The sequence below is a fragment of the Pristiophorus japonicus genome, unplaced genomic scaffold (genome assembly GCF_044704955.1).
Source record: "Pristiophorus japonicus isolate sPriJap1 unplaced genomic scaffold, sPriJap1.hap1 HAP1_SCAFFOLD_1119, whole genome shotgun sequence".
In the NCBI taxonomy this organism is placed as follows: Eukaryota; Metazoa; Chordata; class Chondrichthyes; family Pristiophoridae; genus Pristiophorus; species Pristiophorus japonicus.
The window spans coordinates 76,985-104,894 of record NW_027250776.1 but is presented as its reverse complement, the minus strand read 5'-3'; the positions used below and the strand labels follow the sequence as shown (position 1 = coordinate 104,894).

Sequence of the window (27,910 nt, the reverse complement as noted above, 5' to 3'; positions counted from 1 at the left end):
GAGAGAGTGAGAGGGAGGGAGGGAGGGAGAGAGAGAGAGTGAGAGAGAGGGGGTAGAGTGAGACCGAGAGAGGGACAGTGAGAGAGAGAGAGCGTGAGAGGGAGGGAGAGTGAGACAGAGAGAGGGACAGTGAGAGAGAGAGGGAGGGACAGTGAGAGAGAGAGAGAGAGAGGGAGGGAGAGTGAGAGGGAGGGAGAGTGAGACAGAGAGAGAGAGGGACAGTGAGAGAGAGAGGGAGGGATAGGGACAGTGAGAGAGAGAGAGAGAGAGGGAGATGGAGGGAGAGTGAGAGGGAGGGAGAGTGAGACTGGGAGAGGGACAGTGAGAGAGAGAGAGAGGGACAGTGAGAGAGAAAGAGAGTGAGAGAGAGAGGAAGGGAGAGTGAGGGAGAGTGAGGGAGAGTGAGAGAGAGGGAGAGTGAGACAGAGAGAGAGAGATAGTGAGAGAGAGAATGAGAGGGAGGGAGGGAGGGAGGGAGAGAGAGAGAGTGAGAGAGAGGGGGGAGAGTGAGACCGAGAGAGGGACAGTGAGATAGAGAGAGCGTAAGAGGGAGGGAGAGTGAGACAGAGAGAGGGACAGTGAGAGGGAGAGGGAGGGACAGTGAGAGAGAGATGGAGGGAGCGGGTCAGTGAGAGAGAGAGAGAGCGTGAGAGGGAGGGAGCGTGAGAGAGAGGGGGACAGTGAGAGAGAGATGGAGGGAGAGGGACAGTGTGAGATAGAGAGAGCGTGAGAGGGAGGGAGAGTGAGAGAGAGAGAGAGAGAGAGGGACAGTGAGAGAGAGAGAGAGAGTGTTGGAGGGAGGGAGAGAGAGAGAGGGACAGTGAGAGAGTGAGAGAGTGAGAGAGAGAGGGAGATGGAGGGAGAGTGAGAGGGAGGGAGAGTGAGACAGAGAGAGGGACAGTGAGAGAGAGAGGGAGGGACAGTGAGAGAGAGAGAGAGAGAGGGAGGGAGAGAGAGACAGAGAGAGGGACAGTGAGGGAGTGAGAGAGTGAGAGAGAGAGGGAGCGAGAGTGAGGGAGAGTGAGGGAGAGTGAGAGAGAGGGAGAGTGAGACATAGAGAGAGAGATAGTGAGAGAAAGAGTGAGAGGGAGGGAGGGAGGGAGAGAGAGAGCGTGAGAGAGAGGGGGCAGAGTGAGACCGAGAGAGGGACAGTGAGAGAGAGAGAGCGTGAGAGTGAGGGAGAGTGAGACAGAGAGAGGGGCAGTGAGAGAGAGAGGGAGGGACAGTGAGAGAGAGATGGACGGAGCGGGACAGTGAGAGAGAGAGAGCGTGAGAGGGAGGGAGAGTGAGAGAGATGGGGACAGTGAGAGAGAGATGGAGGGAGAGGAACAGTGAGAGAGAGAGAGAGCGTGAGAGGGAGGGTGAGTGAGAGAGAGAGAGAGAGAGGGACTGTGAGAGAGAGAGAGAGAGCGTGAGAGGGAGGGAGAGTGAGAGAGAGAGAGGGACAGTGAGAGAGAGATGGAGGGAGAGAGAGAGAGGGGGAGAGGGAGGGAGAGAGAGAGAGAGAGGGAGAGGGAGGGAGAGTGAGAGAGAGTGAGAGAGAGAGAGAGAGAGAAAGGGACAGTGAGAGAGAGAGAGAGAGTGAGAGGGAGGGAGGGAAGGAGAGAGAGAGAGTGAGAGAGAGGGGGGGAGAGGGAGGGAGAGTGAGACAGAGAGAGAGACAGTGAGAGAGAGAGAGAGTGAGTGGGAGGGAGGGAGGGAGAGAGAGAGAGTGAGAGAGAGGGGGGGAGAGTGAGACAGAGAGAGGGAAAGTGAGAGAGAGAGAGGGAGCGACAGTGAGAGAGAGAGGGAGGGAGAGGGACAGTGAGAGAGAGAGTGAGAGAGAGAGAGAGAGAGGGAGAGTGAGGGAGAGTGAGAGGGAGGGAGAGTGAGACAGAGAGAGGGACAGTGAGAGAGAGAGAGAGTGAGAGGGAGGGAGGGAGGGAGAGTGAGAGAGAGAGGGAGGGAGAGTGAGACAGAGAGTGGGACAGTGAGAGAGAGAGGGAGGGAGAGGGACAGTGAGAGAGAGAGAGAGAGAGAGAGGGAGAGGGAGGGAGAGTGAGAGGGAGGGAGAGTGAGACAGAGAAAGGGACAGTGAGAGAGAGAGAGAGCGAGAGGGAGGGAGAGTGAGACAGAGAGAGGGACAGTGAGAGAGAGAGAGAGAGAGTGAGAGAGAGAGGGAGGGAGAGTGAGGGAGAGTGAGGGAGAGTGAGAGAGAGGGAGAGTGAGACAGAGAGAGAGAGATAGTGAGAGAGAGAGTGAGAGGGAGGGAGGGAGGGAGAGAGAGAGAGTGAGAGAGAGGGGTGGAGAGTGAGACCGAGAGAGGGACAGTGAGAGAGAGAGAGCGTGAGAGGGAGGGAGAGTGAGACAGAGAGAGGGACAGTGAGAGAGAGAGGGAGGGACAGTGAGAGAGAGATGGAGGGAGCGGGACAGTGAGAGAGAGAGAGAGCGTGAAAGGGAGGGAGAGTGAGAGAGAGGGGGACAGTATGAGAGAGATGGAGGGAGAGGGACAGTGAGAGAGAGAGAGAGCGTGAGAGGGAGGGAGAGTATGAGAGAGAGAGAGAGAGGGACAGTGAGAGAGAGAGATAGAGCGTGAGAGGGAGGGAGAGTGAGAGAGAGAGAGGGACAGTGAGAGAGAGATGGAGGGAGAGAGAGGGAGAGGGAGGGAGAGAGAGAGAGAGGGAGAGGGATGGAGAGTGAGAGAGATTGAGAGAGAGAGAGCGAGAGAAAGGGACAGTGAGAGAGAGAGAGAGTGAGAGGGAGGGAGGGAAGGAGAGAGAGAGAGTGAGAGAGATTGGGGGAGAGGGAGGGAGAGTGAGACAGAGAGAGAGAGACAGTGAGTGAGAGAGTGAGAGGGAGGGAGGGAGGGAGAGAGAGAGTGAGAGAGAGGGGGGGAGAGTGAGACAGAGAGAGGGAAAGTGAGAGAGAGAGAGAGGGAGGGACAGTGAGAGAGAGAGGGAGGGAGAGGGACAGTGAGAGAGAGAGTGAGAGAGAGAGAGAGAGAGGGAGAGTGAGGGAGAGTGAGAGGGAGGGAGAGTGAGACAGAGAGAGGGACAGTGAGAGAGAGAGAGAGTGAGAGGGAGGGAGGGAGGGAGAGTGAGAGAGAGAGGGAGGGAGAGGGACAGTGAGAGAGAGAGGGAGGGAGAGGGACAGTGAGAGAGAGTGAGAGAGGGAGGGAGAGTGAGACAGAGAGAGGGACAGTGAGAGAGAGAGGGAGGGAGAGGGACAGTGAGAGAGAGAGAGAGAGAGAGAGAGAGAGAGAGAGAGGGAGAGGGAGGGAGAGTGAGAGGGAGGGAGAGTGAGACAGAGAAAGGGACAGTGAGAGAGAGAGAGAGCGAGAGGGAGGGAGAGTGAGACAGAGAGAGGGACAGTGAGAGAGAGAGGGAGAGGAAGGGATGGAGGGAGAGTGAGCGAGAGAGAGAGGGAGTGAGGGAGAGGGCGGGAGATTGAGAGAGAGAGTGAGAGTGAGAGGGAGGGAGAGTGAGACAGAGAAAGGGACAGTGAGAGAGAGAGAGAGTGAGAGGAAGGGAGGGAGGGAGAGAGAGTGAGAGAGAGAGGGAGGGAGAGGGACAGTGAGAGAGAGATAGAGCGTGAGAGGGAGGGAGAGTGAGACAGAGAGAGAGAGGGACAGTGAGAGAGAAAGGGAGGGAGAGGGACAGTGAGAGAGAGAGAGAGCGTGAGAGGGAGGGAGGGAGGGAGGGAGAGTGAGAGAGGGACAGTGAGAGAGAGGGAGAGAGGGACAGTGAGAGAGAGAGGGAGGGAGAGGGACAGTGAGAGAGAGAGAGAGCGTGAGAGGGAGGGAGACGGAGAGACAGAGAGAGAGAGACAGTGAGAGAGACAGGGAGGGAGACGGACAGTGAGAGAGAGAGAGAGAGAGGAAGGGAGGGAGGGATGGAGAGTGAGAGAGGGACAGTGAGAGAGAGAGAGAGGGAGAGGGACAGTGAGAGAGAGTGAGAGTGTGAGAGGGAGGGAGAGTGAGAGAGAGAGAGAGAAATGGACAGTGAGAGAGAGAGGGAGGGAGAGGGACAGTGAGTGAGAGAGAGAGAGAGAGGGAGGGAGAGTGAGAGAGAGAGAGAGGGACAGTGAGAGAGAGAGGGAGGGAGAGGGAGGGAGAGTGAGAGAGAGAGAGAGAGGGAGCGTGAGAGGGAGGGAGAGTGAGACAGAGAGAGAGAGGGACAGTGAGAGAGAGAGAGAGGGAGAGGGACAGTGAGAGAGAGAGAGTGTGAGAGGGAGGGAGAGTGAGAGAGAGAGAGAGAGAGGGACAGTGAGAGAGAGACGGAGGGAGAGGGAGGGAGAGTGAGAGAGACCGTGAGAGGGAGGGAGAGTGAGAGGGAGAGAGAGTGGGGGACAGTGAGAGAGAGAGGGAGGGAGAGGGACAGTGAGAGAGAGAGAGAGCGTGAGAGGGAGGGAGAGTGAGAGAGAGAGAGAGAGAGGGACAGTGAGAGAGAGAGGGAGGGAGAGGGACAGTGAGAGAGAGAGGGAGGGAGAGGGACAGTGAGAGAGAGAGCGAGAGAGAGGGAGGGAGAGTGAGAGAGAGAGAGAGAGCGGGACAGTGAGAGAGAGAGAGAAGGAGCGGGACAGAGAGAGAGAGAGAGAGAGAGAGAGAGAGGGAGGGAGAGTGAGAGAGAGCGAGAGGGACAGTGAGAGAGAGAGGGAGGGAGAGGGACAGTGAGAGAGAGAGAGAGAGAGAGAGAGAGAGAGAGAGAGAGGGAGGGAGAGTGAGAGAGAGAGAGAGAGAGGGACAGTGAGAGAGAGAGGGAGGGAGAGGGACAGTGAGAGAGAGAGAGAGAGAGAGAGAGAGGGAGGGAGAGACAGAGAGAGGGACAGTGAGAGAGAGAGGTACAGTGAGAGAGAGAGAAAGAGAGAGAGAGAGAGGGAGGGAGAATGAGTGAGAGAGAGTGACAGTGAGAGAGAGAGAGGGAGGGAGAGGGAGGGAGAGTGATAGGGACAGTGAGAGAGAAAGGGAGGCAGAGGGACAGTGAGAGAGAGAGAGAGAGAGGGAGGGAGAGGGAGGGAGAGTGAGAGGGACAGTGAGAGAGAGATAGAGTGAGAGAGAGAGGGAGAGGGAGAGAGGGACAGTGAGAGAGAGAGGGAGGGAGAGGGACAGTGAGAGAGAGAGAGAGAGTGAGGGAGAGGGAGGGAAAGTGAGAGGGACAGTGAGAGAGAGAGAGAGAGAGAGAGAGGGAGAGTGAGAGAGGGACAGTGAGAGAGACAGGAAGGGAGAGGGATGGAGGGAGAGTGAGAGAGAGAGAGAGGGAGTGCGAGGGGGAGGGACAGTGAGAGAGAGAGAGAGCGTGAGAGGGAGGGAGAGTGAGAGAGAGAGAGAGAGAGAGAGGGACAGTGAGAGAGAGAGGGAGGGAGAGGGACAGTGAGAGAGAGAGAGAGAGAGAGAGAGAGGGACAGTGAGAGAGAGAGAGAGTGAGAGAGAGAGGGAGATGGAGGGAGAGTGAGAGGGAGGGAGAGTGAGACAGAGAGAGGGACAGTGAGAGAGAGAGGGAGGGACAGTGATAGAGAGAGAGAGAGAGAGGGAGGGAGAGTGAGAGGGAGGGAGAGTGAGACAGAGAGAGAGAGGGACAGTGAGAGAGAGAGGGAGGGATAGGGACAGTGAGAGAGAGAGAGAGAGAGGGAGATGGAGGGAGAGTGAGAGGGAGGGAGAGTGAGACACGGAGAGGGACAGTGAGAGAGAGAGGGAGGGACAGTGAGAGAGAGAGAGAGAGAGAGAGAGAGGGAGGGAGGGAGAGAGAGGGAGAGTGAGAGGGAGGGAGTGTGAGACAGAGAAAGGAACAGTGAGAGAGAGAGAGAGCGAGAGGGAGGGAGAGTGAGACAGAGAGAGGGGCAGTGAGAGAGAAAGAGAGTGAGAGAGAAAGGAAGGGAGAGTGAGGGAGAGTGAGGGAGAGTGAGAGAGAGGGAGAGTGAGACAGAGAGAGAGAGATAGTGAGAGAGAGAGTGAGAGGGAGGGATGGAGGGAGAGAGAGAGAGTGAGAGAAAGGGGGGAGAGTGAGACCGAGAGAGGGACAGTGAGAGAGAGAGAGCGTAAGAGGGAGGGAGAGTGAGACAGAGAGAGGGACAGTGAGAGAGAGAGGGAGGGACAGTGAGCGAGAGATGGAGGGAGCGGGACAGTGAGAGAGAGAGAGAGCGTGAGAGGGAGGGAGAGTGAGAGAGAGGGGGACAGTGAGAGAGAGATGGAGGGAGAGGGACAGTGAGAGATAGAGAGAGCGTGAGAGGGAGGGAGAGTGAGAGAGAGAGAGAGAGGGACAGTGAGAGAGAGAGAGAGTGTGTGAGAGGGAGGGAGAGTGAGAGAGAGAGAGGGACAGTGAGAGAGAGATGGAGGGAGAGAGAGAGAGGGAGAGGGAGGGAGAGAGAGAGAGAGGGAGATGGAGGGAGAGTGAGAGTGAGTGAGAGAGAGAGAGAGAAAGGGACAGTGAGAGAGAGAGAGAGTGAGAGGGAGGGAGGGAAGGAGAGAGAGAGAGTGAGAGAGAGGAGGGGAGAGGGAGGGAGAGTGAGACAGAGAGAGAGAGACAGTGAGAGAGAGAGCGAGAGGGAGGGAGGGTGGGAGAGAGTGAGAATGAGAGAGAGGGGGGGAGAGTGAGACAGAGAGAGGGACAGTGAGAGAGAGAGGGAGGGACAGTGAGAGAGAGAGGGAGGGAGAGGGACAGTGAGAGAGAGAGTGAGTGAGAGAGAGAGGGAGGGAGAGTGAGGGAGAGTGAGAGGGAGGGAGAGTGAGACAGAGAGAGGAACAGTGAAAGAGAGAGAGTGTGAGAGGGAGGGAGGGAGGGAGAGTGAGAGAGAGAGGGAGGGAGAGGGACAGTGAGAGAAAGAGGGAGGGAGAGGGACAGTGAGAGAGAGTGAGAGAGGGAGGGAGAGTGAGACAGAGAGAGGGTCAGTGAGAGTGAGAGGGAGGGAGAGGGACAGTGAGAGAGAGAGAGAGAGAGAGAGAGGGAGAGGGAGGGAGAGTGAGAGGGAGGGAGAGTGAGACAGAGAAAGGGACAGTGAGAGAGAGAGAGAGCGAGAGGGAGGGAGAGTGAGACAGAGAGAGGGACAGTGAGAGAGAGAGGGAGAGGAAGATGGGAGGGAGAGTGAGCGAGAGAGAGAGGGAGGGAGGGAGAGGGAGGGAGATTGATAGTGAGGGAGAGTGAGAGGGAGGGAGAGTGAGACAGAGAAAGGGACAGTGAGAGAGAGAGAGAGTGAGAGGAAGGGAGGGAGGGAGAGAGAGTGAGAGAGAGAGGGAGGGAGAGGGACAGCGAGAGAGAGTGAGAGAGAGAGAGAGAGGGAGGGAGAGTGAGAGAGAGGGAGAGTGAGAGGGAGGGAGAGTGAGACAGAGAAAGGGACAGGGAGAGAGAGAGAGAGTGAGAGGAAGGGAGGGAGGGAGAGAGAGTGAGAGGGTGGGAGGGAGAGAGGGAGGGAGAGAGAGAGAGACAGAGAGAGTGAGAGAGATAGAGAGAGAGAGAGACAGAGAGAGGGAGGGAGGGAGAGAGAGAGAGGGAGTGAGAGAGAAATTGAGAGAGACAGAGAGAGAGGGAGGGTGACAGAGAGAGAGACAGAGAGAGTGAGAGAGACAGAGAGAGAGAGAGAGACAGAGAGAGGGAGGGAGGGAGAAAGAGAGAGAGGGAGGGAGAGGCAGAGGCAGAGAGAGAGAGACAGAGAGAGTGAGGGAGACAGAGAGAGAGTGAGGGAGAGAGAGAGACAGAGTGAGACAGACAGAGAGAGAGAGTGAGAGAGAGGCAGAGTGAGAGAGACAGTGAGAGACAGGGAGATAGAGAGAGAGTGAGGGAGACAGAGAGAGAGAGAGACAGACAGAGAGAGAGACAGAGAGAGAGACAGAGAGCGAGAGAGACAGACAGAGAGAGAGAGTGAGAGAGAGGCAGAGTGAGAGAGAGAGAGTGAGGGAGACAGAGAGAGAGAGAGAGACAGACAGAGAGAGAGAGAGTGAGGGAGACAGAGAGAGAGAGACAGACAGAGAGAGAGACAGACAGAGAGACTGAGAGCGAGAGAGACAGACAGAGAGAGAGTGAGAGAGAGGCAGAGTGAGAGAGACAGAGAGAGAGAGAGAGAGAGAGAGTGAGGGAGACAGAGAGAGAGAGAGAGAAAGACAGACAGAGAGAGAGAGAGACAGACAGAGAGAGAGAGAGAGAGACAGAGTGAGGGAGGGAGTGAGAGAGAGAGACAGAGAGTGGGAAGGAGGGAGAGAGAGACAGAGATACAGATATCAGCACCAAATCCCGGTCATGCCAACAACAGCTACATTTTCATGTTTATAGCCCCTTTTTATGCAGTAACGTCCCAGGAGCATAAATAAAACTCAATTTGAACCCGAGCCACAGCAGGAGAAATTCGGGCAGGTGACCAAAAGCTTGTTTAAAGAGGTGGGTTTTACGGAGCGTCTTAAAGGAGGAGGGAGAATTCGAGAGGTTTAAGGAGGGAGTTCCAGAGCGTGGGGCCCAGGGACTGTCGGAGGGGCAGTACTGAGGGAGTGCCGCACTGTCGGAGGGGCAGTACTGAGGGAGAGCCGCACTGTCGGAGGTGCAGTACTGAGGGAGTGCCGCACTGTTGGAGGGGCAATACTGAGGGAGTGCCGCACTGTCGTAGGGACAGTACTGAGGGAGTGCCACACTGTCTGAGGGACAGTACTGAGGGAGTGCCGCACTGTCTGAGGGGCAGTACTGAGGGAGTGCCGCACTGTCGGAGGTGCAGTACTGAGGGAGCACCGCACTGCGCTATCGGAGGGGCAGTACTGAGGGAGTGCCGCACTGTCGGAGGGGCAGTACTGAGGGAGTGCTGCACTGTCGGAGGGGCAGTACTGAGGGAGCGCCGCACTGTCGGCGTGGCAGTGGCGGGACAAGGGGAGTGGCAGTGGGCGGGTCAAGGGGCGTGGCAGTGGGCGGGACAAGGGGGCGTGGCAGTAGGCGGGACAAGGGGAGTGTCAGTGGGCGTCAAGAGGGCGTGGCAGTAGGCGGGACAAGGGGGCGTGGCAGTAGGCGGGACAAGGGGAAGGTCAGTGGGTGGGACAAGGGGAGTGTCAGTGGGCGGGACAAGGGGAGTGTCAGTGGGCGGGACAAGGGGGCGTGACAAGGGGCGTGGCAGTGGGCGGGACAGTGGGCGGGACAAGGGGCGTGGCAGTGGGCAGGACAAGGAGGCGTGGCAGTGGGCGGAACAGGGGGCGTGGCAGTGGGCGGGACAAGGGGGCGTGACAAGGGGTGTGTCAGTGGGCGGGACAAGGGGCGGGACAAGGGGAGTGTCAGTGGGCGGGACAAGGGGAGTGGCAGTGGGCGGGACAAGGCGGCGTGGCAGTGGGCGGAACAGGGGGCGTGGCAGTGGGCGGGACAAGGGGGCATGACAAGGGGCGTGGCAGTGGGCGGGACAAGGGGAGTGGCAGTGGGCGGGACAAGGGGCGTGGCAGCGGGCGGGACAAGGGGAGTGTCAGTGGGCGTCAAGAGGGCGTGGCAGTAGGCGGGACAAGGGGGCGTGGCAGTAGGCGGGACAAGGGGAGTGTCAGTGGGCGGGACAAGGGGAGTGTCAGTGGGCGGGACTAGGGGCGCGACAAAGAGGCGTGGCAGTGGGCGGGACAAGTAGGCATGGCAGTGGGCGGAACAGGGGGCGTGGCAGTGGGCGGGACAAGTGGGCGTGGCAGTGGGCGGGACTAGGGGCGTGACAAGGGGCGTGGCAGTGGGCGGGATTAGGGGCGCGACAAGGGGCGTGGCAGTGGGCGGGACAAGGGGAGTGTCAGTGGGCGGGACAAGGGGAGTGTCAGTGTGCGGGACAAGGGGAGTGTCAGTGGGCGGGACAAGGGGCGTGGCAGTGGGCGGGACAAGGGGAGTGGCAGTGGGCGGGACAGTGGGCGTGGCAGTGGGCGTGGCAAGGGGCGTGGCAGTAGGCGGGACAAGGGGGCGTGGCAGTAGGCGGGACAAGGGGGCGTGGCAGTGGGTGGGACAAGGGGAGTGTCAGTGGGCGGGACAAGGGGAGTGTCAGTGGGCGGGACAAGGGGAGTGTCAGTGGGTGGGACAAGGGGAGTGTCAGTGGGTGGGACAAGGGGGCGTGGCAGTGGGTGGGACAAGGGGAGTGTCAGTGGGCGGGACAAGGGGAGTGACAGTGGGCGGGACAAGGGGAGTGTCAGTTGAACAAATACTTTGGTTCTGTCTTCAGGAAGGAAGACAAAAATAACCTTCCAGAAATACGAGGGGACCGAGGGTCTAGTGAGAAAGAGGAACTGAAGGAAATCCTTATTCGGCGGGAAAATGTGTTAGGGAAATTGATGAGATTGAAGGCTGATAAATCCCCGGGGCCTGATAGTCTGCATCCCAGAGTACTGAAGGAAGTGGCCCTAGAAATAGTGGATGCATTGGTGATCATTTTCCAACAGTCTATCGACTCTGGATCAGTTCCTATGGACTGGAGGGTAGCTAATGTAACACCACTTTTTAAAAAAGGAGGGAGAGAGAAAACGGGTAATTATAGACCGGTTAGCCTGACATCAGTAGTGGGGAAAATGTTGGAATCGATTATTAAAGATGAAATAGCAGCACATTTGGAAAGCAGTGACAGGATCGGTGCAAGTCAGCATGGATTTCTGAAAGGGAAATCATGCTTGACAAATCTTCTAGAATTTTTTGAGGATGTAACTGGTAGAGTGGACAAGGGAGAACCAGTGGATGTGGTGTATTTCGACTTTCAAAAGATTTTTGACAAAGTCCCACACAAGAGATTGGTGTGCAAAATTAAAGCACATGGTATTGGGGGTAATGTACTGACGTGGATAGAGAACTGGTTGGCAGACAGGAAGCAGAGAGTCTGGATAAATGGGTCCTTTTCGGGTTGGAAATCGATGGTTAGTGCTGTGCCACAGGGATCGGTGCTGGGACCAAACTGTTTACAATATACATAGATGACCTGGAAGTGGGGACAGAGTGTAGTGTAACAAAATGTGCAGATGACACAAAGATTAGTGGGAAAGCGGGTTGTGTAGAGGACACAGAGAGGCTGCAAAGAGAATTAGATAGGTTAAGTGAATGGGCTAAGGTTTGGCAGATGGAATACAATGTCGGAAAATGTGAGGTCATCCACCTTGGGGAAAAAAAACAGTAAAAGGGAATATTATTTGAATGGGAAGAAATTACAACATGCTGCGGTGCAGAGGGACCTGGGGGTCCTTGTGCATGAAACTCTTTTTGGTATTCCCAAAAAGTTAGTTTGCAGGTGCAGCAGGTAATCAGGAAGGCGAATGGAATGTTGGTCCTCATTGCGAGAGGGATGGAGTACAAAAGCAGGGAGGTCCTGCTGTAACTGTACAGGGTATTGGTGAGGCCGCACCTGGAGTACTGCGTGCAACTTCGGTCACCTTACTTAAGGAAGGATATACTAGCTTTGGAGGGGGTACAGAGACGATTCATGAGGCTGATTCCGGAGATGAGGGGGTTACCTTATGATGATAGATTGAGTAGACTGGGTCTTTACCCGTTGGTGTTCAGAAGGATGAGGGGTGATCTTGTAGAAACATTTAAAATAATGAAAGGGATAGACAAGATAGAGGCAGAGAGGTTGTTTCCACTGGTTGGGGAGACTAGAACTAGGGGGCACAGCCTCAAAATACGGGGGAGCCCATTTAAAACCGAATTGAGAAGGAATTTCTTCTCCCAGAGGGTTGTGAATCTGTGGAATTCTCTGCCCAAGGAAGCAGTTGAGGCCGAGCTCATTGAATGTGTTCAAGTCACAGATAGATAGATGTTTAACCAGTAAGGGAATTAAGGGTTACGGGGAGCGGGCGGGTAAGTGGAGCTGAGTCCACGGCCAGATCAGCCATGATCTTGTTGAATGGCGGAGCAGGCTCGAGGGGCTAGATGGCCTCCTCCTGTTCCTAATTCTTATGTTCTTATGTTCTCCTCCTTCGAGGCGCTCCTTAAAATCCACCACTTTGACCAGTCCTAATAGAGCCCTCGGTGGCTCAGTGACAATTTTTTGTCCAAAGGCATTCCTGTGAAGAACCTTGGGATGTTTCACAATGATAAGGCGCAAAAAAATACAAATTTTTGTTGTTGTTAAGTAAACATGGGCTGAGGTCACTCAGAGTTTAATTGCTGTTCAGTAAACACTGGCGCGGGTAAAGCAGAGATTAATTGCTGTTAAGTAAACATGGGCTGAGGTCAATCAGAGATTAAGTGCTGTTCAGTAAACACGGGCACAGGTCAATCAGAGTTGAATTTCTGTTAAGTAAACACGGGCGCGGGTCAATCAGTGTTTAATTGCTGTTAAGCAAACAAGGGCTGCGGTCCATCAGAGTTTAATTGCTGTTACGCAAACACGGGTGCAGGTCAATCAAAGTTTAATTGCTGTTACGCAAACACGGGCGCAGGTCAATCAGAGTTTAATTGCTGTTACGCAAACACGGGCGCAGGTCAATCGGAGTTTAATTGCTGTTCAGTAAGCACGGGCGCAGGTCAATCAGAGTTTAATTGCTGTTACACAAACATGGGTGTAGGTCAATCAGAGTTTAATTGCTGTCACGCAAACACGCGCGTAGGTCAATCAGAGTTTAATTGCTGTCACGCAAACACGAGCGCAGGTCAATCGGAGTTTAATTGCTGTTCATAAGCACGGACGCAAGTCAATCAGAGTTTAATTGCTGTTACACAAACATGGGTGTAGGTCAATCAGAGTTTAATTGCTGTTACACAAACATGGGTGTAGGTCAATCAGAGTTTAATTGCTGTTACGCAAACACGGGTGCAGGTCAATTAGAGTTTAATTGCTGTTAATTAAACACGGGCACAGGTCAATTAGAGTTGAATTGACCCGTGGAACGGCTGGCTAGTTTGGCGACGCCGTATTGATCAGCCGCTCACCAGCCGTTGTGTTATTTTTTGTTAACCACCTAACATTCCCGTGGGGGACGCCTGGGGACATTGCGGGCACTGTGCAAATACGAAGTTGTTGTTGACTTTTCCGCCTTTTCCGCAGTGTGCGGGCGCACGGCCATCTCCGACGACACGGGGCGTGTCTTCGGCGGCAAGCCGGCGCGGCTGGGGTACTTTCCCTGGCAGGTGCGGCTGCGTACGTACGACGGGAAGGTGGGCGGAGGGGCGCTGGTGTCCGACGGCTGGATCCTGACGGCGGCCCACCTCTTCGACGTCTCGCGGCAAACCACGGTTCACGGCGGCATCATCAACTTGCAGGGCCTGTCGCCGGAGAAGGCCTTGCCCGTGGAGGACGCCTTCCTGCACCCGAGCTACAGGCCACAGGCCGACGGCAGCGAGCCCTACTTCGAGCACGATGTGGCGTTGGTCAAGTTGCGGGCGAGGGCCAAGCTGGGCGCCAACCTGTCTCCTGTCTGCCTGCCCGCCGCCGGTGAAACCAGCCCGCTGCGGGCGGGGAGACTGGGCTACATCACCGGGTGGGGCAAGACAGAGGTGCGCGACCGGCCCATCTTCCTGCAGTACGCCGAGGTGCCCGTGGTGGGCATGGACAAGTGCAGAGGCCTGGACTACCGGGGAAAGAGGCCAAGGTTCACGGACAACATGGTCTGCGCCGGTCAGCCAGGCACCGACTCCTGCCAGGGTGACAGCGGGGGGCCCTTCGTCTTGCGGGACCTCCGCCACCCCAGCCGCCACGTGGTGAGGGGCATCGTGTCCTTCGGGCCCCAGCAGTGCGGCAGCTACGGGGTGTACACCCACGTGGGCCGGTACCTGGCCTGGATTGTGAAGACCATGCGGGAACACGGGAGCTGGGAGGATGAGGAGACACGCGCGTAACGGCGGCTCGATACATGGCGGTGTTGTTACTCCTGCAATAAAATGTCATTCCGTGGGCCTTGCAGTTGTCCCGTTCCTCGTCGCCAAATGTGATATATTCTCTGCGACATCACAGACACACACACACACACACACACACTTCCAACATGGCTCTGGACACAGGAACTTGTCAGGTGACCTAGTCACCCGATGCCTTTATTGGACAAACAATTAGCAGTCGCTGCTCAGTAACCACGGGCACAGGTCAATCAGAGGTTAATTGCTGTTGAGCCAACACGGGCTTCTGTCAAATAGTGTTTAATTGCTGTTAAGTAAACTCGGGATCAGGTGAACTAGAGTTTAATTGTTAAGTAAACACGGGCGCAGGTCAATCAGAGTTTAATTGCTGTCACGCAAACACGGGCGTAGGTCAATCAGAGTTTAATTGCTGTCACGCAAACAGAGACGCAGGTCAATCAGAGTTTAATTGCTGTCACGCAAACAGGGGCGCAGGTCAATCAGAGTTTAATTGCTGTCACGCAAACACGGGCGCAGGCCAATCAGAGTTTAATTGCTGTCACGCAAACATGGGCGCAGGCCAATCAGAGTTTAATTGCTGTCACGCAAACACGGGCGCAGGTCAATCAGAGTTTAATTGCTGTCACGCAAACAGCGGCGCAGGTCAATCAGAGTTTAATTGCTGTCACGCAAACAGGGGCGGAGGTCAATCGGAGTTTAACTGCTGTCACGCAAACAGGGGCTTAGGTCAATCAGAGTTTAATTGCTGTCACGCAAACACGGGCGCAGGTCAATCAGAGTTTAATTGCTGTCACGCAAACAGGGGCTTAGGTCAATCAGAGTTTCATTGCTGTCACGCAAACACGGGCGCAGGTCAATCAGAGTTTAATTGCTGTCAGGCAAACACGGGCGCAGGTCAATCAGAGTTTAATTGCTGTCACGCAAACAGGGGCGCAGGTTAATCAGAGTTTAATTGCTGTTAAGCAAACACGGGCTTCGGTCAATCAGAGTTTAATTGCTGTTAAGCAAACACGGGTACAGGTCCAGATGAGAGAGATGAGGTCATGCATCCACGCCCAACAGCGCCTCTCCGCCATACTTTAAAGCCTCAGCAGGGATTCTGTCCGCACCTATAGTCTTGTTATTCCTTGACACTGTCAGCCGCGAGGGTCGAAGGAACGTCCTCCTCTGTTTCGGATACCCCCCAACAGTTTGTCAACATCCTTCGCTTGCTCCACGACGACAAGCAGGGCGTGGTCCTTACTGACGGATCCATCACGGACCCAATCCACGTCCGGACCGGGGTCAAACAGGGCCGCGTCATCGCTCCCAACCCTCTTCTCAATCTTCCCTCGCAGCCGTGCTCCACCTCACAGCCGACAAGCTCCCCGCTGGAGCGGAACTAAACCACAGAACCAGTGGGTTTGCTGTTTAACTTGCGAGTGCAGGTCCATCCGAGTTTAATTGCTGTCACGCAAACACGTGCGCAGGTCAGAGTTTAATTGCTGTTACGCAAACACGGGCGCAGGTCAATCTGAGTTTAATTGCTGTTAAGCAAACACGGGCTTAGGTCAATTAGTGTTTAATTGCTGTTAAGCAAACAGTGACTCAGGTCAATCAGAGTTTAATTGCTGTTCAGGAAACACAGGCTTAGGTCAATCAGAGTTTAATTGCTGTTAAGCAAACAGTGACTCAGGTCAATCAGAGTTTAATTGCTGTTCAGGAAACACAGGCTTAGGTCAATCAGAGTTTAATTGCTGTTAAGCAAACACGGGCTCAGGTCAATCAAAGTTTAATTGCTGTTAAGCAAACAAGGGCTTAGGTCAATCAGAGTTTAATTGCTGTTAAGCAAACACAGGCTTAGGTCAATTAGGGTTTAATTGCTGTTAATCAAACAAGGGCTTAGGTCAATCAGAGTTTAATTGCTGTTAAGCAAACACGGGCTTAGGTCAATCAGAGTTTAATTGCTGTTAAGCAAACACGGGCTTAGGTCAATCAGAGTTTAATTGCTGTTAAGCAAACACGGGCTTAGGTCAATCAGAGTTTCATTTCTGTTACGCGAACACGGGCGCAGGTCAATCAGAGTTTAATTGCTGTTAAGCACACATGGGCTTAGGTCAATCAGAGTTTAATTGCTGTTAAGCAAACACTGGCTTAGGTCAATCAGAGTTTAATTGCTGTTAAGCAAACACAGGCTTAGGTCAATCAGAGTTTCATTTCTGTTACGCGAACACAGGCGCAGGTCAATCAGAGTTTAATTGCTGTTAAGCAAACACGGGCGCAGGTCAATCAGAGTTTAATTCCTGTTAATCAAACACGGGCTTAGGTCAATTAGTGTTTAATTGCTGTTAAGCAAACACGTGCTTAGGTCAATCAGAGTTTAATTGCTGTGAAGCAAACACGGGCTTAGGTCAATCAGAGTTTCATTTCTGTTACGCGAACACGGGCGCAGATCAATCAGAGTTTAATTGCTGTTAAGCAAACATGGGCTTAGGTCACTCAGAGTTTAATTGCTGTTAAGCAAACACGGGCTTAGGTCAATTAGTGTTTAATTGCTGATAATCAAACACGAGCTTAGGTCAATTAGTGTTTAATTGCTGTTAAGCAAACACGGGCTTAGGTCAATCAGAGTTTAATTGCTGTTAAGGAAATACAGGCTTATGTCAATCAGAGTTTAATTGCTGTTAAGCAAACACGGGCTTAGGTCAATCAAAGTTTAATTGCTGTGAAGCAAACACGGGCTTAGGTCAATTAGTGTTTAATTGCTGATAATCAAACACGGGCTTAGGTCAATTAGTGTTTAATTGCTGTTAAGCAAACACGGGCTTAGGTCAATCAGAGTTTAATTGCTGTTAAGGAAATACAGGCTTATGTCAATCAGAGTTTAATTGCTGTTAAGCAAACACGGGCTTAGGTCAATCAAAGTTTAATTGCTGTTAAGCAAACACGGGCTTAGGTCAATTCGTGTTTAATTGCTGTTAATCAAACAAGGGCTCAGGTCAATCAGAGTTTAATTGCTGTTAAGCAAACACGGGCTTAGGTCAATTAGTGTTTAATTGCTGTTAATCAAACAAGGGTTTCGGTCAATCAGAGTTTAATTGCTGTTAAGCAAACAGTGACTCAGGTCAGTCAGAGTTTAATTGCTATTACGCAAACACGAGCGCAGACCCATCAGAGTTTAATTGCTGTTAAGGAAAAACGGGCTGAAGTCAATCAGAGTTTAATTGCTGTTCAGCAAACACGGGCTTAGGTCAATCAGAGTTTAATTGCTGTTACGGAAACACGGGCTTAGGTCAATCAGAGTTTAATTGCTGTTAAGAAACCACAGGCTTAGATCAATCAGAGTTTAATTGCTGTTAAGAAAACATGGGCTTAAGTCAATCAGAGTTTAATTGCTGTTGTGCAAACACAAGCGCAGGTCAATCAGAGTTTAATTGCTGTTAAGGAAACACGGACGCAGGTCCATCAGAGTTTAATTGCTGTTAAGGAAACACAGGCTCAGGTCAATCAGAGTTTAATTGCTGTTAAGCAAACACGGGCTTAGATCAATCCGAGTTTAATTGCTGTTGAGCAAACACGGGCTTAAGTCAATCAGAGTTTAATTGCTGTTATGCAAACACAGACGCAGGTCAATCAGAGTTTAATTGCTGTTAAGCAAACACGGGCTTAGGTCAATTAGTGTTGAATTGCTGTTAAGGAAACACAGGCTCAGGTCAATCAGAGTTTAATTGCTGTTAAGCAAACACGGGCTTAGGTCAATTAGTGTTGAGTTGCTGTTTAGCAAACACGCGCTCAGGTCAATCTGAGTTGAATTGTTGTTCAGTAAACATGGGTGCATGTTTCTGCACGCTCTCGGCGACGAGACTCGAGGTGCTCAGCCCCCTCCCGGATGCACTCCCTCCACTAGAGGGCGGACTGGTCTTTGGGCCAGGGACTCACAGGTGTCGGAGGCGATGTTGCACTGTATCAGGGATGGGAGTGTCCCTTGTAACGTTTCCTCTGCCCACCTTTGGCCCGTTTGCCCGTGAAGGAGTTCCGAGTCGAGCGCTTGCTTTGGGGAGTCTCGTGTCTGGGGGGCATGCGGACAATGTGGCCCTGCCCAGCGGAGCTGGTCGAGTGTGGTCAGTGCTTCGATGCTGGGGATGTTGGGCCTGGTCGAGGACGCTAACGTTGGTGCGTCTGTCCTCCCAGGGGATTTGCAGGATCCTGCGGAGATATCGTCGCCAACTGTGATATGTTTTCGACGACATCGCACTCACACACATACACACATGTGCAAGACGGCTCTGAACACAGGATCTTGTCAGACCTCGTTCCACACCTGGAGACTCGAACCGTGTATACTCCCAAAGAGAAACTCACGCTGCCAGGGCTGAGGGAACTCCGCCACATTGTCAGAGGGCCAGTGCTGAGGGAGCGCCGTACTGCACTGTCGGAGGGGCAGTACTGAGGGAGGACCGCACTGTCGGAGGGGCAGTACTGAGGGAGTGCTGCACTGTGGGAGGGGCAGTACTGAGGGAGCGCCGCACTGTCGGAGGGGCAGTACTGAGGGAGTGCTGCACTGTCGGAGGGGCAGTACTGAGGGAGCACCGCACTGTCGGAGGGGCAGTACTGAGGGAGCGTCGTTCTGCGCTATCGGAGGGGCAGTATTGAGGGAGCACTGCACTGTCGGAGTGGCAGTACTGAGGGAGTGCTGCACTGTCGGAGGGGCAGTACTGAGGGAGCACCGCACTGTCGGAGGGGCAGTACTGAGGGAGTGCTGCACTGTCGGAGAGGCAGTACTGAGGGAGCACAGCACTGTCGGAGGGGCAGTACTGAGGGAGCGTCGTTCTGCGCTGTCGGAGGAGCAGTATTGAGGGAGCACTGCACTGTCGGAGTGGCAGTACTGAGGGAGTGCTGCACTGTCGGAGGGGCAGTACTGAGGGAGCGTCGTTCTGCGCTGTCGGAGGGGCAGTACTGAGGGAGTGCCGCACTGTCGGAGGGGCAGTACTGTGGGAGCGCCGCACTGTCGGAGGGGCAGTACTGAGGGAGTGCTGCACTATCGCAGGGGCAGTACTGAGGGAGCACCGCACTGTCGGAGGGGCAGTACTGAGGGAGTGCTGCACTGTCGGAGGGGCAGTACTGAGGGAGCGTCGTTCTGCGCTGTCGGATGGGCAGTACTGAGGGAGTGCCGCACTGTAGGAGGGACAGTACTGAGGGAGTGCCGCACTGTTGGAGGGACAGTACTAAGGGAGTGCCGCACTGTCGGAGGGGCAGTACTGAGGGAGTGCCGCACTGTCGGAGGGGCAGTACTGAGGGAGTGCCGCACTGTCGGAGGGGCAGTACTGAGGGAGCGCTGCACTGTCGGAGGGGCAGTACTGAGGGAGTGCCGCACTGTCGGAGGGGCAGTACTGAGGGAGCGCCGCATTGTCGGAGGGGCAGTACTGAGGGAGTGCCGCACTGTCGGAGGGGCAGTACTGAGGGAGTGCCGCACTGTCGGAGCGGCAGGACTGAGGGAGTGCCGCACTGTCGGAGGGGCAGGACTGAGGGAGCGCCCACTGAGAACCGAAGCAATCGGAGAAGGAGTAAGCCATTCGGCCCCTCGGGCCTGCACCGCCATTCGATATGATCATGGGCTGATCCTCTATCCCAACACCATATTCCCGCTTTGTCCCCAGACCCCTTGATGCCTTTTGTGTCTAGAAACCTATCTATCTCCCTATTAAATATATTCAGTGACTTGGCCCCCACAGCCTCCTGTGGTAGAGAATTCCACAGGTTCACCACCCTCTGAGTGAAAACATTTCTCCTCATCTCGCTCCTAAATTTCCTGCCCCGTATCCTGAGACTGTGATCCCTTGTTCTGGACTTCCCAAGCCCCGGGAAACACCCTCCCCATATCCAGTCTGTCCAACCCCGTCAGAATGTTATCCCTTTCAATGAGATCCCCTCTCATTCTTCTAAACTCCAGTGAATACAGGCCCAGTCGACCCAATCTCTCCTCGTACCACAGTCCTGCCATCCCAGGAATCAGTCTGGTGAACCTTCGCTGCACTCCCTCTGTGGCAAGTGTATCCTTCCTTAGGTAAGGAGACCAGAACTGCTCACAATACTCCAGGTGCGGTCTCACCACGGCCCTGTGTAACTGGAGTAAGACCTCCTTGCTCCTGTACTCAAAGCCTCTCGCAATGAAGGCCAACATACCATTGGCCTCCCTCACTACTTGCTACGCCTGCGTGTTGGCTTTCGATGACTGGTGTACAAGGTCACCCAGGTCCCGATTGTTCAAAAATCTGTCTATCTCCGCCTTAAATATATCCAATTTCCCGGCTTCCACAGCTCTGTGAGGCAGCGAATTCCACAGATTTACAAGCCTCTGAGAGAAGAAATTCCTCCTCATCTCAGTTTTAAATGGGCGGCCCCTTATTCTAAGACCATGTCCCCTAGTTCTAGTCTCCCCCATCAGTGGGAACATCCTCTCTGCATCCACCTTGTCGAGCCCCCCTCATAATCTGATACGTTTCCATAAGATCACCTCTCATTCTTCTGAATTCCAATGAGTAGAGGCACAACCTACTCAACCTTTCCTCATAAGTCAACCCCCTCATGCCCGGAATCAACCGAGTGAACCTTCTCTGAACTGCCTCCAAAGCAAAGTACGTCCTTTCGTAAATACGGAGACCAGAACTGTGCACGCAGTACTCCAGGTGTGGCCTCACCAATACCCTGTATAACTGGAGCAAGACTTCCCTGCTTTTATACTCCATCTCCTTTGCAATAAAGGCCAAGATACCATTGGCCTTCCTGATCACTTGCTGTACCTGCAGACTAACCTTTTGTGTTTCCTGTACCATGACCCCTAGGTCCCTCTGTACCCCTGAATATTGTAATCGCTTCCAATTTAAATAATTTCCTTTTTATTCTCCTGACCAATGTGGATAACCTCACATTTTCCCACTTTACCCCATTTGCCAAATTTTTAACCACTCACTTTGCCTGTCAGATATCCCTTTGCAGTTTTTTTTTGTGTCCTCCTCACAACTTGTTTTCCCTCCCATCTTGGATGGGACTTGGACAGGTTCGGTGAGTGGGCAAATGCATGGCAGATGCAGTATAATGTGGATAAATGTGAGGTTATCCACTTTGGTGGTAAAAACAGAGAGACAGACTATTATCTGAATGGTGACAGATTAGGAAAAGGGGAGGTGCAACGAGACCTGGGTGTCATGGTACATCAGTCATTGAAGGTTGGCATGTAGGTACAGCAGGCGGTTAAGAAAGCAAATGGCATGTTGGCCTTCGTAGCGAGGGGAATTGAATACAGGGGCAGGGCAGTGTTGCTACAGTTGTACAGGGCCTTGGTGAGGCCACACCTGGAATATTGTGTACAGTTTTGGTCTCCTAACCTGAGGAAGGACATTCTTGCTATTGAGGGAGTGCAGCGAAGATTCACCAGACTGATTCCCGGGATGGCAGGACTGACATTTCAAGAAAGACTGGATCAACTGGGCCTGTATTCACTGGAGTTTGGAAGAATGAGAGGGGACCTCATAGAAATATTTAAAATTCTGACGGGTTCAGGCAGGTTAGATGCAGGAAGAATGTTCCCGATGTTGGGGAATTCCAGAACCAGGGGACACAGTCTAAGGAAAAGGGGTAAGCCATTTAGGACCGAGATGAGGAGAAACTTCTTCACCCAGAGAGTGGTGAACCTGCGGAATTCCCTGCCGCAGAGAGTTGTTGACGCCAATTCACTAAATATATTCAAAAAGGAGTTAGATGTAGTCCTTACTACTCGGGGGATCAAGGGGTATGGCGAGAAAGCAGGAATGGGGTACTGAAGTTGCATGTTCAGCCAGGAACTCATTGAATGGTGGTGCAGGCTAGAAGGGCTGAATGGCCTACTCCTGCATCTATTTTCTCTGTTTCTATGTTTCTATCTTTGTATCATCAGCAAACTTGGCTCCATTACACTCGCCCAAGTCATTAATATAGAACACCCGTCCCTTCATACCAGTCATTAATATAGATTGTAAATAGTTGAGCTCCCAGCACTGATCCCTGCGGCAACATATTGATTGCCAACCGGAGAATGACCCATTTATCCCGACTCTGTGTTTTCTGTTCGTTAGCCCATCCTCTATCCATGCTAATATATTAGCCCCTAACCCGTGAACTTTTATCTTGTGTAGTAACCTTTTCTGTGGCACCGTATTGACTGCCTTTGGGAAATCCAGATACATGACATCTACTGGTTGCCCCTCATCCACCCAGTTCATTACATCCTCAAAGAACTCCAGCAATTTTGTCGAACATGAATTCACTTTCTTAAAACCATTGTGAATCTGCTTGATTGTATTACGCTTTTCCAAGTGTCCTGCGAACACTTCCGTTAATAATGCAACTTACAATTTGTCATCGAGGCTTGATGATCCACACATGTCTCCTGCGTATTTGACAGAAAAAATGCAACCGCGTTCATTTCAGCACATATCACTGTGTAACTAACAGCCAATGCACAGGAGCGAGCATCTTAAAGCAGGAGCATAGAAAGAGCGAGGCGGAGAGGTTTAAGGAGGGAGTTCCAGAGCTTGGGGGCACCAGGCATCAGAAGGCACAGCCACCGATGGTGGAGCGATTATAATCAGGGGATGGTCAGGTGGGCAGAATTAGAGGAGCGCAGACATCTCGGGGGGTGTTGTGGGGCTGGAGGAGGTTACAGAGATAGGGAGGGGTGTAGGGGCTGGAGGAGGTTACAGAGATAGGGAGGGGTGTTGTGGGGCTGGAGGGGGTTACAGAGATAGGGAGGTGTGTATGGGCTGGAGGAGGTTACAGAGATAGGGAGTGGGTGTAGGGGCTGGAAGGGGTTACAGAGATAGGGAGGGGCGTAGGGGCTGGAGGTTACAGAGATAGGGAAGGGTGTAGGGGCTGGAGGGGGTGACAGAGACAGGGAGGGGTGTTGTGGGGCTGGAGGAGGTTACAGAGATAGGGAGGGGTGTAGGGGCTGGAGGTTACAGAGATAGGGAGGGGTGTAGGGGCTGGAGGGGGTGACAGAGACAGGGAGGGGTGTAGGGGCTGGAGGAGGTTACAGAGATAGGGAGGGGTGTAGGGGCTGGAGGGGGTTACAGAGATAGGGAGCGGTGTAGGGGCTGGAGGGGGTTACAGATAGGGAGGGGTATAGGGGCTGGAGGGGGTTACAGAGACAGGGAGGGGGTATAGGGGCTGAATGAGGTTACAGAGATAGGGAGGGGTGTATGGGCTGGAGGAGGTTACAGAGATAGGGAGGGGGTGTAGGGGCTGGCGAAGTTACAGAGATAGGGAGGGGTGTAGGGGCTGGAGGAGGTTACAGAGATAGGGAGGGGTGTAGGGGCTGGAGGAGGTTACAGAGATTGGGAGGGGTGTACGGGCTGGAGGAGGTTACAGGGGTAGTTAGATGAATGAGGACAACCTCAAGGCCTCCATGAAAAAGTGCGACTTCCCCACGGACAGCTGGGAATGCCTGTCCCAAGCCGCTGAGTTTGCTGGATGAGAATCCGGGAAGGCACGAACACCTCGAGTTTCTTTGCCGGGAGCACGAGGCAGCCAAGGTTCGACAGCGGAAGGAGCGCACAGCAAACCGAGGGCCCCTCCTCACACACACGCACCCATCCCTCCAACCTCCGTCTGCCCCTCCTGTGACTGGGAATGTGGGTCCCGCCTTGGACGCGTCAATCACCTGAGGAGTCTTGTTAATGCGACAGCAAATCTTCCTCGACTCTGAGATGTCGAGTAAGATTTCAAGTCGGTGGTCGGAGGTTTCGAGGGGAGCCGAAGAGAAAATGAGTGTGTGTCTCTGTGTACGGCGTACACAGCGCGTAAAATGGAATCATTCACTCCAATCTCGGACCGTCGTGAATTTAAGCTAAACCTGTATTCATCTTTGGTTGGACCACACTGGGAGCACTGTGCGCACAGTTCTGGTCTCCATATACCTGGGTTGGACCACACTGGGAGCACTATGCACACAGTTCTGGTCTCCATATACCTTGGTTGGACCACACTGGGAGCACTGTGCACACAGTTCTGGTCACCATATACTTGGGTTGGACTACACTTGCAGCACCATGCACACAGTTCTGGTCTCCATTTACTGGGTTAGACCACACTGGGAGCACTGTGCACACAGTTCTGGTCTCCATATACCTGGGTTGGACGACACTGGGAGCACTGTGCGCACAGTTCTGGTCTCCATATACCTGGGTTGGACCACACTGGGAGCACTGTGCACACAGTTCTGGTCTCCATATACCTTGGTTGGACCACACTGGGAGCACTGTGCACACAGTTCTGGTCTCCATATACCAGGGTTGGACCACACTGGGAGCACTGTGCACACAGTTCTGGTCTCCATATACCTGGGTTGGACTACACTTGGAGCACCATGCACACAGTTCTGGTCTCCATTTACTGGGTTAGACCACACTGGGAGCACTGTGCACACAGTTCTGGTCTCCATATACCTGGGTTGGACGACACTGGGAGCACTGTGCGCACAGTTCTGGTCTCCATATACCTGGTTGGACCACACTGGGAGCACTGTGCACACAGTTCTGGTCTCCATATACCTTGGTTGGACCACACTGGGAGCACTGTGCACACAGTTCTGGTCTCCATATATCAGGGTTGGACCACACTGGGAGCACTGTGCACACAGTTCTGGTCTCCATATACCTTGGTTGGACCACACTTGGAGCACTGTGCACACAGTTCTGGTCTCCATATACCTGGGTTGGACCACACTGGGAGCACTGTGCACACAGTTCTGGTCTCCAGATACCTTGGTTGGATCACACTGGGAGCACCATGTACACAGTTCTGGTCTCCATATACCTTGGTTGGACCACACTGGGAGCACCATGCACACAGTTCTGGTCTCCATATACCTGGGTTAGATGACACTGGGAGCACTGTGCACACAGTTCTGGTCTCCATATACCTGGGTTAGACCACACTTGGAGCACTGTGCACACAGTTCTGCACTGTGCACACAGTTCTGGTCTCCATATACCTAAGTTGGACCACACTGGGAGCACTGTGCACAGTTCTGGTCTCCATATACCTGGGTGGACAACACTGGGAGCACTGTGCACACAGTTCTGGTCTCCATATACCTGGGTTGGACCACACTGGGAGCACCATGCACACAGTTCTGGTCTCCATATACCTGGGTTGGACCACACTGGGAGCACTGTGCACACAGTTCTGGTCTCCATAAACCTGGGTTGGACCACACTGGGAGCACTGTGCACACAGTTCTGGTCTCCATATACATGGGTTGGACCACACTTGGAGCACTGTGCACACAGTTCTGGTCTCCATATACCTGGGTTAGACCACACTGGGAGCACCGTGCACACAGTTCTAGTCTCCATATACCTGGGTTGGACCACACTTGGAGCACTGTGCACACAGTTCTGGTCTCCATATACCTTGGTTGGACCACACTGGGAGCACTGTGCACAGTTCTGGTCTCCATATACCTTGGTTAGACCACACTGGGAGCAGTGTACACACAGTTCTGGTCTCAATACCTTGTTTGGACCACACTTGGAGCACCGTGCACAAAGTCCTGGTCTCCATATACATTTGTTAGACCACACTGGGAGCACTGTGCACAGTTCTGGTCTCCATATACCTTGGTTGGACCACACTGGGAGCATTGTACACACAGTTCTGGTCTCCATATACCTTGGTTGTACCACACTTGGAGCACCGTGCACACAGTTCTGGCCTCCATATATCTTGGTTGGACCACACTGGGAGCACTGTGTCCACAGTTCTGGTCTCCATATACCTTGGTTGGACCACACTGGGAGCACTGTGCACACAGTTCTGGTCTCCATATACTTGGGTTGGACTACACTTGGAGCACCATGCACACAGTTCTGGTCTCCATTTACTGGGTTAGACCACACTGGGAGCACTGTGCACACAGTTCTGGTCTCCATATACCTGGGTTGGACCACACTGGGAGCACTGTGCGCACAGTTCTGGTCTCCATATACCTGGGTTGGACCACACTGGGAGCACTGTGCACACAGATCTGGTCTCCATATACCTTGGTTGGACCACACTGGGAGCACTGTGCACACAGTTCTGGTCTCCATATACCAGGGTTGGACCACACTGGGAGCACTGTGCACACAGTTCTGGTCTCCATATACCTGGGTTGGACTACACTTGGAGCACCATGCACACAGTTCTGGTCTCCATTTACTGGGTTAGACCACACTGGGAGCATTGTGCACACAGTTCTGGTCTCCATATACCTGGGTTGGACGACACTGGGAGCACTGTGCGCACAGTTCTGGTCTCCATGTAGCTGGGTGGACAACACTGGGAGCACTGTGCACACAGTTCTGGTCTCCATATACCTGGGTTGGACCACACTGGGAGCACCATGCACACAGTTCTGGTCTCCATATTCCTGGGTTGGACCACACTGGGAGCACTGTGCACACAGTTCTGGTCTCCATATACCTTGGTTGGACCACACTGGGAGCACTGTGCACACAGTTCTGGTCTCCATATACCTTGGTTGGACCACACTGGGAGCACTGTGCACAGTTCTGGTCTCCATATACCTTGGTTAGACCACACTGGGAGCAGTGTACACACAGTTCCGGTCTCAATACCTTGTTTGGACCACACTTGGAGCACCGTGCACAAAGTTCTGGTCTCCATATACATTTGTTAGACCACACTGGGAGCACTGTGCACAGTTCTGGTCTCCATATACCTTGGTTGGACCACACTGGGAGCATTGTACACACAGTTCTGGTCTCCATATACCTTGGTTGTACCACACTTTGAGCACCGTGCACACAGTTCTGGCCTCCATATACCTGGGTTAGACCACACTGGGAGCACTGTGCACACAGTTCTGGTCTCCATATACCTTGGTTAGACCACACTGGGAGCACCGTGCACACAGTTCTGGTCTCCATATACCTTGGTTAGACCACACTTGGAGCACCGTGCACACAGTTCTGGTCTCCATAACCTGGGTTGGACCACACTTGGAGCACTGTGCACACAGTTCTGGTCTCCATATACCTTGGTTGGGCCACAATGGGAGCACCGTGCACACAGTTCTGGTCTCCATATACCTGGGTTGGACCACACTGGGAGCACTGTGCGCACAGTTCTGGTCTCCATATACCTGGGTTGGACCACACTGGGAGCACTGTGCACACAGTTCTGGTCTCCATATACCTTGGTTGGACCACACTGGGAGCACTGTGCACACAGTTCTGGTCTCCATATACCAGGGTTGGACCACACTGGGAGCACTGTGCACACAGTTCTGGTCTCCATATACCTGGGTTGGACTACACTTGGAGCACCATTACACAGTTCTGGTCTCCATTTACTGGGTTAGACCACACTGGGAGCACTGTGCACACAGTTCTGGTCTCCATATACCTGGGTTGGACGACACTGGGAGCACTGTGCGCACAGTTCTGGTCTCCATATACCTGGTTGGACCACACTGGGAGCACTGTGCACACAGTTCTGGTCTCCATATACCTTGGTTGGACCACACTGGGAGCACTGTGCACACAGTTCTGGTCTCCATATATCAGGGTTGGACCACACTGGGAGCACTGTGCACACAGTTCTGGTCTCTATATCCCTTGGTTGGACCACACTTGGAGCACTGTGCACACAGTTCTGGTCTCCATATACCTGGGTTGGACCACACTGGGAGCACTGTGCACACAGTTCTGGTCTCCAGATACCTTGGTTGGATCACACTGGGAGCACCATGTACACAGTTCTGGTCTCCATATACCTTGGTTGGACCACACTGGGAGCACCATGCACACAGTTCTGGTCTCCATATACCTGGGTTAGATGACACTGGGAGCACTGTGCACACAGTTCTGGTCTCCATATACCTGGGTTAGACCACACTTGGAGCACTGTGCACACAGTTCAGGTCTCAATATACCTGGGTTGGACCACACTGGGAGCACTGTGCTCAGTTCTGGTCTCCATATAACTGGGTTAGACCACACTTGGAGCACTGTGCACACAGTTCTGGTCTCCATATACCTGGGTTAGACCACACTTGGAGCACTGTGCACACAGTTCTGCACTGTGCACACAGTTCTGGTCTCCATATACCTAAGTTGGACCACACTGGGAGCACTGTGCACAGTTCTGGTCTCCAT

At 53.5% G+C, this 27,910-nt stretch overlaps 1 protein-coding gene across 1 annotated transcript; it reads left to right on the top strand.

The window, feature by feature from the left end:
- Positions 1-12,927: 12,927 nt before the first annotated feature.
- Positions 12,928-13,718, top strand: LOC139241611 (complement C1s subcomponent-like; the record flags this gene model as incomplete). Its single annotated transcript, XM_070870064.1, has 1 exon — positions 12,928-13,718. A coding segment is annotated over one exon (791 nt), but the record flags the coding sequence as incomplete, so codon positions are not given.
- Between the last annotated feature and the right edge of the window lie 14,192 nt (positions 13,719-27,910).